The following is a 16,472-nucleotide window of genomic DNA, read 5'->3' on the forward strand; positions in this document are numbered from 1 at the left end:
GATAAAAACCTAGAACAAAAATGACAACAAATGTGCATAAAACATTATTCTACATATTTCCCACAAAGTGTAATACACTTGTTATAATGCTGCTGCATCATTTTCAATCCTCTGAGAAAAAAGTGAAGTGTTCAGAAGTTTTAATGTGTGAGTAAATGTAACAATGGGACAGCCAGGAAATATGAAAAAAACAGTACTGTCTTGTTCAAAACGGTACTTATGGTCAGCCTAATTATAGGGTTTTTATGTAGATGATTTTCTCTGGATCCCTTTAGGAAGGTTGACATGTTAAGCTGCCATGCCAGTTTAGTTTCCACATACCAAATAGTTGTGTTTTATGAGCAAAACAAGTGAAAGATGATGCTTTGTAGACTATCTTGGGTGCAAGTAGTTATTTATCTTATGTGTGAAGCTACAATTGAAATCCTCAACAGTGTACAATGCACTGACTGTATCATCATCTAGATCAGCGTTTCTCAAACGTTTCCTACGACGGAACACTTCACAAATCCTGAAATTTTAACAGAACACTTTGGTTAGAGTTGAGTATCATCAGTCTCATATTCAATGTAAAGCCAAGTGCACACTGTCAGGCATGCCGGGCTGCACATATGCGGCCCGGCATGCCCTTGCTTGTGACCTCACGTTTCCTAGAATAGATTCCTCCGAACTTCACTCATGCTCAGAGGTGTCGACAGCTACAGCAGCTGAGTCAAGGCCAGCGTGTGCTGGCTTTAATAGCACAGTCCACATGCAAAGTGAGGAGTGCCTGATTTTCAAACATGTTTGAACTTGTCACAGCATTTAAAACCATTCCAGGCTCATATTAATTTTGATAATTTTTCATGGAACATAGTTTGGGAAACACTGATCTAGATCATGTTATAAATTTATCATAGTCCCTTACAGAAGAACCTGCCAACACTTTCATTCAGAGTTATAACTTTGTCACATCCAAACAAATATCCATATTAGAAATTATAACTATTGAATGTTGAGATCTACATTTTGTCTCCTCCGATAGACAACAGTTTTCACTTAGGTGTATCCAAACATCCTGTCCAGATCGAAACTGTCTAAATGCAATATGTTACTGAAAGAAGTAACTGCCTTAAAAAAGTTACACAACAATAAGAAAATCAGTGTAATTAAAGCTGATAGGGTTAATGCTACAGTCATTATGAATCAGAATGCACACACAAAGTGGAATCTTTTAAATGGTAATTCTATTTACTAGGTGATAAATCAGTATCTCTCTCTCTCTAATGCTCAAAAGGAAAAATGTTTTTAAATTATTGAAAAACTGAAATCCTTTCATGTTAAACTTCCCCAAAATTCACAATTCTAAATTCTCCCTACCATAACCTATAGTTGATAATATAAACAATCCTTCTTACGTATTTGTCAGACAGCTATGTCCCTTTACTTTTATAAAAAATTCTATTCATTTCAAATATATGTCATCATCATCATCATCAAATTCTTGCCATGTACCCTCAATGGGTGTACAGGATATGATAGTACTATATGAAAAAATTACATCATTACTAGCTTCCTATCTACAATTTTCCTCCAAATAAAGTCTGTTACTTGTCAAGACTCCAACATTATCAGATCTTATATTTCTATCGTCTAAGTCACTTTGTACCATATCAATCCACCTATATCTTGGTCTTCTTCTGGATCGTTTTCCTGCCAACCTGGCAGAGAACACTTGTTTTGCTAATCTTTCCTCTCCCATTCTATTTAAGTGACCATACCACCTGAGATTAGCTCTGCTAACACATTCCTGGATGCTGACAATGTCAAGTTCTTTCCTAATATCCTCATTTTTAATATGATATTGCCATTGATGCCATCTGTTCACGCCTCTAATCTTTCTCAGGACTCTTATATCTGCGGTCTCTAGTCTTTGGTCAAGTGTTTTACTTCTGACCCAGCTCTCAGATCCATAAGTTAAAACTGGTTTGAACACTGTCTTGTATACAGCTGATTTATTGTTCCGATTAATTTCTTTCTTATTCCATATGAATTTATTCAATTGACTTCCCACCATACCAGCTTTGCTGATTCTGTTGTCTATTTCTATATTTAATTTACCATCTTCAGTAAAAATCGTGCCTAAGTAGCTGAAATGTTTTACTTGTTCCACAGGTTCTCCATTCACAACACAGTTGACATTTTCAATGATTCTGCCTATTTTCATTGTCTTTGTCTTTTTATTGCTGACCTTCATACCATATCTATTACAACAGCTATTCAATTTAGTCAGAGAATCTTGCAGACTTGTAGTGGATTTATTTAGAAATATAACATCATCCGCATAAAGCAAAGAACTGACATTAACATCTCCAATTTTGATATCAGGTTTAATACCACATTCCTTCATAATGTGATCCATATAAATAATGAATAACAGATGGGATAATGTACATCCTTGTCTCACACCAGATTTAACATTAAACCATCTTCTTGTACTTCCTTCAATTCTAACTGCTGACTTACAACTCAAATAAAGACTAAGTATTGCTTGATATAATGCCCCATTGACACCATATAACTGCAGCGTATTGAATAGCTTCTCTCTTGGCACCTTGTCATATGCCTTTTCCAAATCGACAAAACTTAAATACAGATCTTTGTTATATTCCCATGCTTTCTCGACTATTTGTCGTAAAGTGAAGATCTGATCCTGACAGCCTCTATTTGGCCTGAATCCAGCTTGTTCTTCACCAAGCTTTTCTTCCACAATTCTTCTCAACCGTTTCTCAAGTATACTTGCATAGATCTTGCCAGGAACACTCAGTAGGGAAATACCTCTGTAATTCTCACATTCAGTTTTATTTCCCTTTTTATATATGGGTACTATGAGAGCTCTACTCCAATCATCAGGAATTCGTCCCTCTGTCTAGGCTTTCTGAACTATGCAGTGCAGCCACTGTAAGACTCTTATACCACCATGCTTCAGCATTTCTGGTCGAATATCATCTACTCCTGCTGCCTTTCCACATTTCAAGCCTTTGATGGCTTTTTCTACTTCAAGTATGGATATGTAATCCTGACTGCATGCCTGGTCAGTGTTTTTTATCACTGTGCTGTCATCACTGCTTGTTTCATTTAGCAGTTTTTCAAAGTAATTACTCCATACTTCAAGGATATCTTTTTCTCCTGTTTTCATGTCACCTTTATCATCTCTAATTCCTTTTACAGCACTCTTTACTCCATTCCTAAGCTTCTTCAACAACCTCCAGAATATTTTGCCACCTTCTTGATATTTTCTATATTCTTGCCAAAGTCCTCCCATGACTTTTGTTTAGCTAGTTTTACACACTGTTTAGCTTTCTTACATTTGTCTCTGTATTCTGTAAGAGTAAAAGCTGACTTATTTGCCAGGAACTTTTGATATGCTTTCTTCTTTTCCTTCACTGCCTCTTTAACTTCCTGTGTCCACCAGGGAGTTCTGATTTTTCTATCCTTGCACACAACCTCACCACATGCCTCTCTGGCAGAATCAATGTTTTCTTCAGAGTTTGCCACTGAATCTCCAAGGTTTGATTCCTGTTCTCAAACTCTTTCATTTTTTCTTCAATAATCTTTGTGTATTTTAGTCTACAGTTCACATCTGAGAGCTGCTCAACTTTTATTCGCTTTAAAACTTTCTTACATGTTTTTCTTTTCAATATGAAATTCAATTTTATCCTGCTCAAGACTAAATAGTGATCACTTCCAATTTCAAATCCTCTGTACACTCTGGTGTCCTGCACCAGGGAGAAAACATCACTATCAACAATAACATAGTCAATGAGACTTTTCTTATTCCTAGCCTCTTCTCTCCATGTGAATTTGTGCACATTTTTATGTTGGAACATGGTGTTAGTAATAACCAGTCCATGTCCTGAGCAGAAATCCAACAGATATTTGCCATTATTATTAGCTTTGCTCTTTTCTCCAAATTTTCCCAAAATATTTTTGTATGTCTCACAATCATTTCCTACTCTGCTATTTAGATCCCCAACAAGGACCAACTTTTCCTTTTTCATTGTGTCAGCTGCTTTTTCTAAAGCCTCAAAAAATTCCTCCACTTCTACATTAGTAGAACCTTCTGTATGACCATAGGCACAAATAAGTCTCATTGTCCATTTCCCCACTCTCATATTTGCCCACATTACTCTACTTGAGACTGACTGCCATTCAAGAAGATTAGCCTTGTATTTTGTGTTGAATACTATGGCTACTCCTTCTTTTCCTTGATTGTCATTGCCTGAATATAACATTTTGTATTTATTGCTCAGAAAGATCTCAGCAGTTTTGGTCTTTTTTGTTTCAGTCACCCCTATTATGTCGATCTGATACTTATCTAATTCCTCAGCTAGCTCCATTTCTTTGCCATTCAGGCTTCTTATGTTGATAGTACCGATCTTTAACTCTGGTGATGTTGAGTTGGAGTTTGTTTTCAGATTCAAATATATGTTAAAACACTATATCCTTAAAAATTCAGAAATGATAATTAGCTTTTATACATCTCAATTTATTAATGTAAACAGACCCTTGATTCATTCAAGTCCAATTTCCCTTCAGACATAATTGAATTATTCAAATTTACAATACATACTGGTTATTTTACATAGAAAGGAAAACTTTACAAATATGTAGACGGAACTGCAGTTGGTTCCCCTTCTTTTGACTAATTTATACATAGAACATTTAGAGAATATAGCACTCAACACAACTACCCTCAGACTTTTAGTATAGCTGTGCTATGTCAACAATGTGTTTGCCATTTGGCCCAATGAAACAGATGCATTTGAATTATTTTTAGTGCTTTTAAGCATCCAGAACCATAAAATACATTTCACAAATAGAAAAATAATCAAATAACTATTTGTTCTTCCTAGACAGACACGTTAGTCACACATTTTCAAACAGATCATTATCTTTCTCTTTATAGAAAGCCAGTATTCACTGCAAGATGCTTAAGTAAACAATTGCACTATCTTCTAGCCCAACAATATGCTATCCTTAAAATTCTAACTCATATAATCCAGAATGTTTGTTCTAAATCAGCTATGCTTGCCATGCTTTTTAGCCATTGTTCACCTAATCCTGCATGAACAAATGTTCAAGCATTACTATCAGACCATTCTTTAGACATATTTTAATGCAGGATTAGATGGGGGGGAAAAGGCATAAGTCATTACAAGACACTGTTTTTAGAGCTATCATCAGCATTGAAACTTTTCTCTATTTTCAAGAAGTATGGCTACATTGCATCCTGATGGCACCATGGTAACCTCACTCAAGTTAAAAACAGACTTCTTGGCATCAGTTTTTCCTTCAATTCTTCCCTGAATGACCGCGGCAAATCCCTCCTACACTACCACAAACTGCCCGCTGCATGTCTCTTCTGAACTTTTGCCAGAAGGATATCAGTAAAATCCTGATTAATCTTGATACTAATAAGGCTCCTGGTCTAGATGGTATTCCCCCAACTATTCTTCAGAATTGATACCTGTCCTGTGTAATGCCTATATAAGTGATTGTATTCTACTAGCATCTACCCAACAGCTTGGAAGCAAGCCTTCGTCCAGCCTGTATCCAAAAAAAGGGAGACAAAAGTCAGCCATCTAACTATCATCCCATTGCTCTCTCCTCAGTACTTTCAAAAGTGATGAAGATTATCAATAACCGCTTCTTCACTACCTAGGGATTCCTCAGTTAATTAGCAATCACCAAATGAGTCTGCCATTCTCGTTCTACAACTGACTTCCTAGCTAATCTCACTAATCTATGGACACAGGCCATGAAAAGATTTGGAGAAACCCATGTTAATGCCCTTGATATTTCAAAGGCATTCAAACCATGTCTGACATTGAGGCCTCCTGAACAAGCTACATCTTATGGCCTCCCTCCCATCTCCTATACTCTATGATTGGATTGCGAGCTTCCACTCATCAGATCTCTCATTCAATGTTGGAGCATCCCAGGTTTCTGTATCCCACCCACACTTTTCCTCCTTTATATCAATGACCCTCTCTCTCTCTTTCTCTCTCTCTCTCTCTCTCTCTGACTTCAGATCCTATTGACAGTTTTGCTGATGACCGTACTCTTCATTCCACTTCTTCATTCAAGAAACCCTGTAGTGCTCAAATGATAGAATCCTCAAGATCTTCCATAACCAATGACTTAACACAGATCTCATCAATATCCTCAAATGGAGTGAAGATAACTTATTAAAGTTCAATGCCATAAAAACTAAGGCCTGTCTTATTATCTGCAAGAAAGTTCCTACCTCCCTCCCATTTACTTTTGATAATGTTTCAGTTTCCTTTCATCTTTCTCTTCTTGGATTGATTGTCACATCCAATTTATCCTGGTACAAATATATTACATACATTGCTTACTCAGACCCAAGGCAATGTTGTTCTCACATTTAGAGTGGTGCTCCCAAGACATCCCTAAGAATTCTTGATTATATTCAGAGGAGGGCAGTTTAGCTTAATAGATAATCCTTCCATCACAGACTCCCTTCATTCACTTTCCCATAGGCTCTGTTTCTGCACTGTAACTTTTGCATAGGCACAGTGCTTTTGCATTAGCACCATTTCACCACTTTCTTCTAACCATGTAACAACTAGAGCAGTCACTGGCCAACACCCATACTCTATCCGACATGCCAAACTAACTTTTCATCATCTTCTTTCATTCCATCCACTTATATTCTTTGGAACAGTATCCCAGTACTGTTTTTCAAATTGAATACAACCTTCAACTCTTTAGGAAACATATCAGTAGGTTACCTCTTTCTCCTTGAGCACTTGCCCACACATGACATTGTAGTGTTATAGGTCCTGTGACCTTTCATGTATGAGATCATCATAAATAAGAATAATAATAATAAAATATTAAAATTTGGGAGACTCGTTTTAAGACTATCACCAGCTGAGTAACTGTAAATAAACTTCTTTTTACCCAGCACCAAAGTGCTAAGTTAGAACTTTAGTTTTTTTATTTGTTATGGTTTGAATTGTTTTGAACATTAATGGTTATTGTATGTGTGTGTGTGTGACAAAGTTTTTATGCTCTGAAAATGCTGATTTGAAATCCAGCAAAAATACTAGTTAATCAATAAATATCTTAATGCATCTTACTAGTATTCTCAACTTTTGCCCTCTCCATGAGGTACCTGTTTGTGGTGGAGGTGACCTCCCAGTGATGGTACTTTTTCTTTGCTCTTCTTCTCTTTCTGAATCTTTTTCACTAGACTCTCTTCAAGGCTACCATCACTAGGATCCAATTCTTTGCCACCATGTTTGCCATGCAGTGCAACCCCGTGGACATCTGAAAAGGAGGATCCTAGTAGTCTTGTACTGCTTTGGCAAGATGAGCAGTCCTGGATGGCCCAGCCAGGATCATTCGGTTAGTGAGCTTGACTGCAAGAGTCAAATGTATTACAGTAAGTCTCCTTCCCCATCATCCAGGAATAGGGTTCAAAGCTTGCTGTTGTGCTCATATAGCATCTGAGGTAACCCTGGCATTCCACTCCCAAGCACAGTCATTGCTTGCCAGGTAGTGGGCATCCATGTGTGGCTCTGTGGTGAGCTCTTTTTTGGTATGCGTGTTAAAGAGACTATGGAAGCTACTGGCAAGAGTGTTGACAAAATTACCTGCACCAAATAAAATAGCATTCTTCCATGGCAGACTTGCACCCCATCCTGCAACCTCTCACTTTGTCAATTACAGAAGTCTCATGCACCCTCATCTGTCTACCTTCAATTGTTCAGTGCACACAGAGTAGTCCACTCTGATTTCTTGCCCATCTATACTTATGTTCAATATCAGAGGTCTCTGGCTCAGCTGCTGTTTCCTAACATTACAATCTCCAGCCAGATCCCAATCTGCATCGATTGCAGTAATTATACAGCAGAGTTGCAAGCCATGCATGTCAAAGAAAACTCCTACAAAAGTGTATAATTTGTACAACGCTTTGAGTTCTATATAGGCTATCTCCTCTGTGGTGTATAATCCACACCCAGTGCTTCATCTCTTGTACAAAATAAAGACTTAATATTGATTTGTGTTGGATTCCCAGCCACATCAGAATTAAGGGAAATAACATTGCAGATGCAGCTGCTAGATCAGTTCATATTTTTTTGACATACTGTTTGATGGTCCCTCATACTGACGATACCCAGGTTATAAAATCAAAGTAATTGCCCATGGCATTACTCTTGGTATTAACTTCATGAACAAATTACATGAGGTTAAGCCTGAAATTAAACATTGGCAGTCTAGTCATGGTAAGAACAGAAGAGAGGAAGTTGTTCTTGCTAGGCTATGCATAGGTCACAGTCATCTCACACATTCTTATTTATTTATTTACTGAAGGCTGATGACCCATCTATGTGTAGGAAATGCAACACTCATCTTACTGTTAGTCATATTCTGGTAGAGTGCGAGCACTTCACATAAGAGAGAAATTACATTTTTGCTTATCTGGCCAAGCAATTTCTTTGAATAAACATTAATTCATTCCAAGAGATTTGATTATGGATTTGTTTGGAAGTTTATTTTCCACTTGGTTAGACCATAATAAATTTCGTTCACTCCTTTACCCAAGTGTAGGCAAACAAAGTTTGCGCCTGAAGTAGTTCAGGACTGAGGCAACTCGTAGCAAAGGTGGACCAAGCTCTCATCACTCCTTGTCTCAGTATCTCCCATAATGCAAAGCACATCTCCTGTTTGCCTACACTTGGGTAAAGGATTAAACTAAATTTATTATATGGATTTGTTTATATGTAGATACCACATTATAGATACTAAACTTTATACATACATTTTATTTACTCATTTATCTTCTTATGACTTTGTATATATATTTTATATTATTCACTAATTTATCTCCTTGTAACTATTTATCTATCAATCCCCCTGTGTACTGCTGTAACCTTTATCTTGGCACAGTATCATTGTCGCTGTCCTTGTACCATAAAACTACAAATCTGTCAATCAATCTCAGTTTTGCTGTCCTGGTCAGCCGAATGGTTAGCATACCTGCTCTTCAACCATCAGGCTGCAAGTTTCAATCCTGGCAACAGAAACCGAACGAATTTCATTGCCTGGTGTAAGACCACTGCCCATTTAATTGAGGTGTGAAGGCTTTGAAAAGTTGCATAATTGTTCTCTAAAGTTTCTAGATTATATTAAAAAATAATAATAAAATAAAATAAGAAAAAAAAACTTAGTCTACCCAAGGTACTAATGCTATATAATATACAGATTTTTGTGTGTTGGAGTTGCATAAAACCATATTTATTCACATTTCATGTTGAGAGATTTTGGGTAATACCATAAATTTGCTACAATATAAGACATGCACAGTATTGTCCAGAACACCAGTGTTGAATATGATTAGATCCACTGTGTGCGCGTGTGTGTGCGTGTGCATGTGTGCATACACATTAGTATGTTGTAAGATACAAACTTTTTCACATTGGGATGCATGCAGATAAAAAATTTTTCCCAGAAATCCTCCATATCAAAACATATCTCTTAGACCGGAAGATCATATAGCATAACCTATACCCATTGAATTTGAAATGTTTGGATTATAGCATATTCATGGAACAGAACTGGCTTATTTCCTGATGTAGTAATTTCTGAATGTTCCAGAGGAGTGGAAAGAGAATAACATAGCCTATTTTAACACATAAGGATAGCATTGAAAAAGAAGTAGCAAATTATAAGTGGGTTAGTGTTTTTAAAGTGGCAAAATAATTTTGAAGAATTTAGTTATGTTTGGGATTCAGAAATGGACAGTAAAGATATAAAAATATAGGAAGAGAATGATTTTTGTTTGTTAAGGACAAGTTTTTTTTTTTTTTTTCCCCTGTTGCAAATTGAATCTCTCACTTTCCCTCATTACCATCACCTTGCTTTATGACTAATTGGAAATGCATTTACCACTTGACTGTTTGCAAATGATATAGAATTTCTATAATTTCCACCTTCCCTTGTGTGATATTGTTTATCTCCCTTATTATAATATTATTATCTTTTAGGAGATTATTAGTAGCATAGTTTTAAACTAACACCTTTTCTGTAGGTTCTGTCCTTGGTCAAACTAGCAGTCCAAATACATCTCGCCATCTTCTTCAAGGCCTCTCAGCTACATGGAGTGGAAAGGCTCCTAAGGTTCCTCGTCCTGAACGTGCCCAGGCTATTTTTGATGCCATTAGCAAAGCACTGAAGTATTAAAAAATTTATTGCTTTGTTCTGAATTAATGTTGTCGTGTATAAATAAAATTGGCCTAATTTCTGCATTATTTCAAATTTCATTATCAAATGAGTAATATTAACTGTGTTCACCTGCATGAAGTGAAAAATAAGCCTAAATTTGATCTGTGAAAATAAAGTGTATGGACTGTATCATAGATGAGTAGAATACTACATTTCTATAATCCATAATTAATGCACATAATTAAATATACACCCTCACAAAAGGTTGTATATGTATTTTATGTTTAGTTCCTTAGGCTAGGGATCAGATAATCTGGGAATCCTGCTCTGGACACCAATCATCTGATGCCAAATTTGGAAATGGTTCAAAATATTTAGGTAAAGGATAAAGATTGTGTGCGTTAATAAATAAATCTGACTTTCTGGCAAGTCAAAAATAATCTGTAGTAATAACACTGCTGATATCAGAACAAGCGACAGTTTAATAGAGATGTGCCAATTTCTTTTCAAAACTTTGGATAGGTGTGGAAAGATTTATTTAAGTTAAGGGATATTACATCCCATATTGTTTCTTAGTCGAATAAGAAACTCAAAGAGTTTCATGCCGAATATAGAAACTATATAAAGTTTGGCGATTCCAAGTGTAAGCAAATACCTGGATAGTGCAACACCTGACCTATTTGGTAGTACAAACTGAGGCAACTCATAGTAAGGGTGGAGCAAGCTCCGATCACTATTCTTGGTATTTACTAGGATCACTATTCTTGGTATTAATTAGTAATTAGTGGAAAGATTTATTTTATAGGAACATGAAATGTGAAATAATTTATTTCTCACACAAAGGAGAACAAAAATCAAGAAAGGATCTGAACGTTAAAATATCTGTTTTTATGTTTACATTCTTTTTATATTTTAATGTAAAATTTTTATATCAAAACAAAAAAAAAAGCCTGAAAATGGTATTTTTGGGTTTTTAGTTTTTTTTTTTAAATGTTTGCTTTTTTTCTTAAACTCCCCTCATACACACTGTTGTTCAGAAAAAAATTCACCTTACTTTTTGAGGTTTCATGTTTGTATATCTTCTAAAAAGAAATTACCACAGTTCCATTAGACTATATCTCACCTGATTTCAGCAATAATTTCTACAAATTTTCATCTTTATAATAAGCCAGATGTGAGATAAAGTATGTGTTCTTTATACTCATTATCAGCTCCTGATACCTTTAAAGGGTTGTATAGGATACTGTGATGCACTAAAGAATGAAGTTTACATTAGTATTTCATTCCTATGAACTTTTCTTTCAAATTAATCTGTTTGTTTGTTTGGTTTCCTATAATGTCAGTTCTTAAATTAGATCAAGGCACAAACTAATAGCATTAATCTTGGTATCAAATAACTGTTTACCTAACTTATCCTCTCCATTCTGTTTTAAAAGACCAAAGGTTAGCTGTGCTTACACACATTCATGAAAACTAATGATATGAAGTTCTCAGTTATTTTCATTTTTAATGATTGCTGTAAGTTTTTTTACCAATTTTTTTCTTTTTCGATATGAATGTATTTATCTGGCTTCCCACCATACCAGTGTTGCTTATTCTGTTAAATATTTCCAAATTAATGTGCCATCTTTACTAAAAAATTATGCTTAATAGCTAAAATATATAATTTTGTTCTTGTAGGTTCTCCATTAAGAATGATGTTCTTCCTGTCTCTTTTCATAGTTTTATTAACAAAGATTTCTAGAGAGCCAGTGACATCAGTTATATTTCAGATCACATATCACTCACACCATCTGTCATATTTTTTTTAAAATTCATTCACATTGCCTGCACTTAGTACGTCTGCAGGCAAGCTATTCCAATCACTCTATCAGTGAAAAATCTAGCTCTTGTCGATTTCTTGACTGCTTTCTCAACTTCCATGGATGCCATCTTGTATCCTTCCCATCTTCCACAAAATGAAAAATTCCATATATTGGTATCCTATATAACCCTTTCATTGTGTCTGCAGTCCACACAATCTCAGTTTCTCCTCATAATCTATATTCCACAATTTTTTTCTTTCATTTATTCCCAATCTCAGTATCATACTTTATGATATACTAAAAAACTGTTTCAATATCATCTTTAATACTCACCTTTTACCCTCTCCATTGTGTTATCATCTCGGAGACCAGATTTGCATACAGTAGTCCAGGTGAGGTTATATCGAGGCCTTTGTAAGGAGTCAAAATTACTTCCTTATCTATTGTTTATTTCATTGCACTGCAATGAAATAAACAATTTCATTGTATTTGCTATATGGCCCCTGAATTTTCTGTCTACAACAACTCCATGATGTAGTTACTTTTAGCATAGTCTCAACAATATAATATATAATACGCTGTTGGATATCTCATCACACCAAAGTGCATAGCTTTATATTTACAAACATTGAACTGACAACCATTTTCCCTTCTCCATAATTCTAGTCTGTTCAAATCATTCTGTGAGTGCTACATGTCAGTCATATTTGTGAACCTTTGCATCATAAGCATATTGTCAAATCCTTTCATTAATGTAAGGATTGAATAATAGTGGGACAAGAACTGATCCCTGTGGTACACCACAAGTCACTTTAAATATTGTAGACTCATCACCCCCCCCCCACACACACACCACTTTTTTGATATTTGTCACTCAGCCATCCTCTTATTTGGACTAAAGTGTATGATCCAATCCCATATTCACCAGCATATGCAACAGTGTTCTATGCTGTTCTGTTAAAAGCTTTAGAAAATCCAAAAGTATCATGTCTGATGGTAAGGCTTATACGTTGGCTATTCATAACTGTATTTTTTGAGGAAATTAAACATATGCTGATATATTAGGATAGTTTCTTAAGGCAGAAGCAGATTCAAGGAAATATCTTTGTTATTTATATTTGCTGTGATGGAGTAGAGTGTCCTTCTTCTAACGCATCCTTTTGTGGATGTACAACACGATCAGCAAGTCCTAAGTGGCTGTAGTAGGGGGAAATGGGTATATAGTCCTTATGTTCAACAATTCTGATGTTGGCTGTCTTGCCTATTTGGCTATAGTAGAATAGTTTACAACAATCTTCCAACCACTTACAGACCATTATAAAAAATTAGTATCCCTTATCCACTTAACCAAAGGCCAGCCATAGTTCTTAGACCAGCCAGGTGTTTACGATGTCCCTTGTAGTTGTAAACTATCCTACTATGGCTAAACAGACAGGAGAGCCAACATCAGAATTGCAGACCATGCTTTGGATGCTCACCATAGGATAAACTGGAAGAAGGCCACTCATCCTCTGTACTTCAGCCCAACAGCCATGGGTGTCCAGTTTAGCCTACTGGTGGCAGGGGAGTGCTGTTTAGGACTTTAGGCTTATTCTCAGTTGACGTGATTCAACCTTACTTAGTAGCGCCTCTGTGCACATATTATATATTTTCCTTGATGATGGCAGTTTGACTTTTCTGAAATATTGGAAGTTTTAATTAATTTTTTTTAGTTCATATATTAGTCCATATTGTAATTTTCGTAAAAAATAGTCACAAAAGTATCGGGTTGGCAAATAAGTTCATTCGGTTTATGCATTAGTACAAGTTTACGCAGCTTCGCCTGTCGCTTTTGTTGCGCTGCTGTGCAATGCTATTGCGCAGTTGAAAGGTAACATTTCGCATAACCTTTCAGTTATGCGAAATGTTGGGATATGTTTCAGTTTGACTTTGCTGAAATATTGGAAGTTTTAATTAATTTTTTTTTAGTTAATATATTAGTCCTCATTGTAATTTTCATAAAAAATACAGTCACAAAAGTATGGGGTTGGCAAATAAGTTCATTCAGTTTATGCGTTAGTACAAGTTTATGCAGCTTCGCCTGTTGCTATTTTTGCGCTACTGTGCAACGCTATTGCGCATAACCTTTCAGTGAATTTTCGTTCAGTCTACTTCAGTTGCGAGTGTGTAACATATTTTTAGAAATGGAAGGAAATAACGTACATTACTGGTATATTTTGCTTTTTTATTTCAAAAAAGGCAAACGAGCTACGGAGGCTCATAAAAAATTATCTAGTGTATATGGGGATGGTGCCTTAACAGAACTCGTATGCCAAAAGTGGTTTGCCAGGTTTCGACGTCAGTGATGCGCCTCACGCCGGTCGCCCGACCAAGGTTGATTCGAGTGTTGTGAAGGATACCGTCGACAAAAATCCATCACAAGCAATGCGGGAGATTGCTGCAGTAATCTCCCACACTGTTTGTGGGGGAGATTGCTGCAGTACTGAACATATCCTATACAAGCATTGAAAACTATTTGCACAAGCTGGGATATGTTTCAAAACTCAATGTTTGGGTGCCGCATGAATTGACTGAGGCCAATATGACTGCTCGCATATCCATCTGTGATTCGCTGTGATGTCGGCAAGAAAAACGACCCATTTTTGAAGCGGATGATTATGGGAGATGAAAAATGGGTCATGTACAATAACAAGGTACGTAAAATATCATAATGTATCCATTTCCCCTTGTCTGATCCAGCCATATTGTCCTTTCCTTAGTGAACCCCTGCTATTCATTGCAAAGTATAGATTTTCTTTCAATCCATTTCTGTATGCTCCAATCCAACTATTCCAAAAGTTTCATTGCTACCACTCCGTATACTTGGTGGAACAATGTTGGATAGGATAGGCAGCCAGGGTATAGGGGTTTTTCTCAATGTCCCACTAATTGTGTGCATGGTAGAGTTTAGCTGGGTATCTATGATGTTAGTGTGTACACTTCTTTCCCAGATGGGGGCACAGTATTCTGTTGCAGAGAATGTGAGGGCTAGTGCAGATGACCTTAGGACTTCTGCCCCATAATCTCAGGTTGTTCCAGCAAGCCTTGAAATGATATTATTTCTCATTTTAATTTTGTTGGACAGGTTGGTGATGTGCCATTTATAGGGTTAGGCTTCTGTCCAGGCTCATCCCAAGATATTTTGGGTGAGGCTCATGTTCTACCATCTAGCTGCAGAAAGAGAAGTTGAGGTGTTGATTTGCCTCTGCATTGTTTAGGTGGAATGCTGTGGACACAGTTTTTGTTGGATTTGGCTTCAAGGACCACTGCTTGAAGTACTCTTCCAGGATGTTTAGGTCTGTGTTCAAGGTTGTTTCTAAGTTGGCAAAAAAGGTAGACTGGTGTAGATCACTAGGTCATTGATGTACATATATTTGCTTGAGCTGGTATGTGGCATGTCAGATGTATAGATGTTGAAGAGTAAAGGAGCTAACACAGAACCCTGTGGGAGGGCCTGCTCTTTTTTCCACCAATATGGACCCAGATCTTTCTGTTGGAGAGAATAGGAAAGACAAGCCTCGATTAAAGAAAGTAATGCGCAACCTGCTCCTTCCCCTGAACCGAACTCTCAAAAATCCACCTAGTCTTTGTATAAAATCAAGAAACCCTTTCTGGTCCATGGACAGATTCTCTTCAGCTGCCTCAACATCTAACATGGATGTTGAGGCAGCTGAAGAGAGAGGACACTGGTCCAAAAATGGCTTCCTAGTTGAAGATCTGTGTGCTCCACAGCCTGGTCTTGTTTTTCCTAGGTAGATTTGGTCATCTGTCAACAGGATAAGAACTAACCAGGACAGTTGTGACTATGCAAATTGAAACTGTCAGACCACCTTTACTGTGACTGTTCCCCCCATAGCTAAGACGATCACTCATATTGTGAATTACTGTCCAAGGTGCCAATTTCATGGTAACCTCCAAGACATCCATCAGGTGATGGATGAGGCATTGAATTGGCTTTCTGGACTAGACATTGACCTATAACTGCATTGTATTCTTTTTGTCATAAGAATAAATAAATAAATTGCCACCCACTTCAGAGATCCTGATGGGTCTACAGTTACACATCAGTCTTTGCAGTACTTTTGTTCAGTAGGTTATTGTGTTCTTTCCACTGTGGAATCTTCCATTGGCTTAGACCCAGATCATACGATCTAGATTAAAATCACAACTAGTTCAACTTAGCAAATTTTTAGTATCCTTGCTGATATCTCATCAACCCACATTGCCAATTTTTTATTCATCTAATGTGACAGATTTAGTACCTCCTCCTTATACATTTGGATTTCTTCATTCATTGTAGGGTTAGCATTGAGTTCCATGTTGCATACACCAGGTTGATAGCTTTTAGCCAAATGGGGACTAGTTAGCTGAACAACTTTTCTGCATACTGCC

General features: G+C 36.6%; 1 protein-coding gene across 2 annotated transcripts in view; it reads left to right on the plus strand.

Annotated features, from left to right (window-relative positions):
- LOC150095583 (rho family-interacting cell polarization regulator 2-like) overlaps positions 1 to 16,472 on the plus strand; it is a 327,613-nt gene that overhangs the window by 65,729 nt on the left and 245,412 nt on the right. For both annotated transcript variants that reach the window (XM_090410002.1, XM_090410003.1), the window contains exon 3: positions 10,103 to 10,247. In XM_090410002.1, the coding sequence (XP_090266128.1) occupies positions 10,103 to 10,247 (145 nt within the window). The remainder of the gene's footprint in view (positions 1 to 10,102; positions 10,248 to 16,472) is intronic.

This window comes from Typopeltis vanoorti, chromosome 20 (assembly GCF_054136105.1).
Source record: "Typopeltis vanoorti isolate ZY-2024b chromosome 20, IOZ_Tvanoo_1.0, whole genome shotgun sequence".
Taxonomy (NCBI): Eukaryota; Metazoa; Arthropoda; class Arachnida; order Uropygi; family Thelyphonidae; genus Typopeltis; species Typopeltis vanoorti.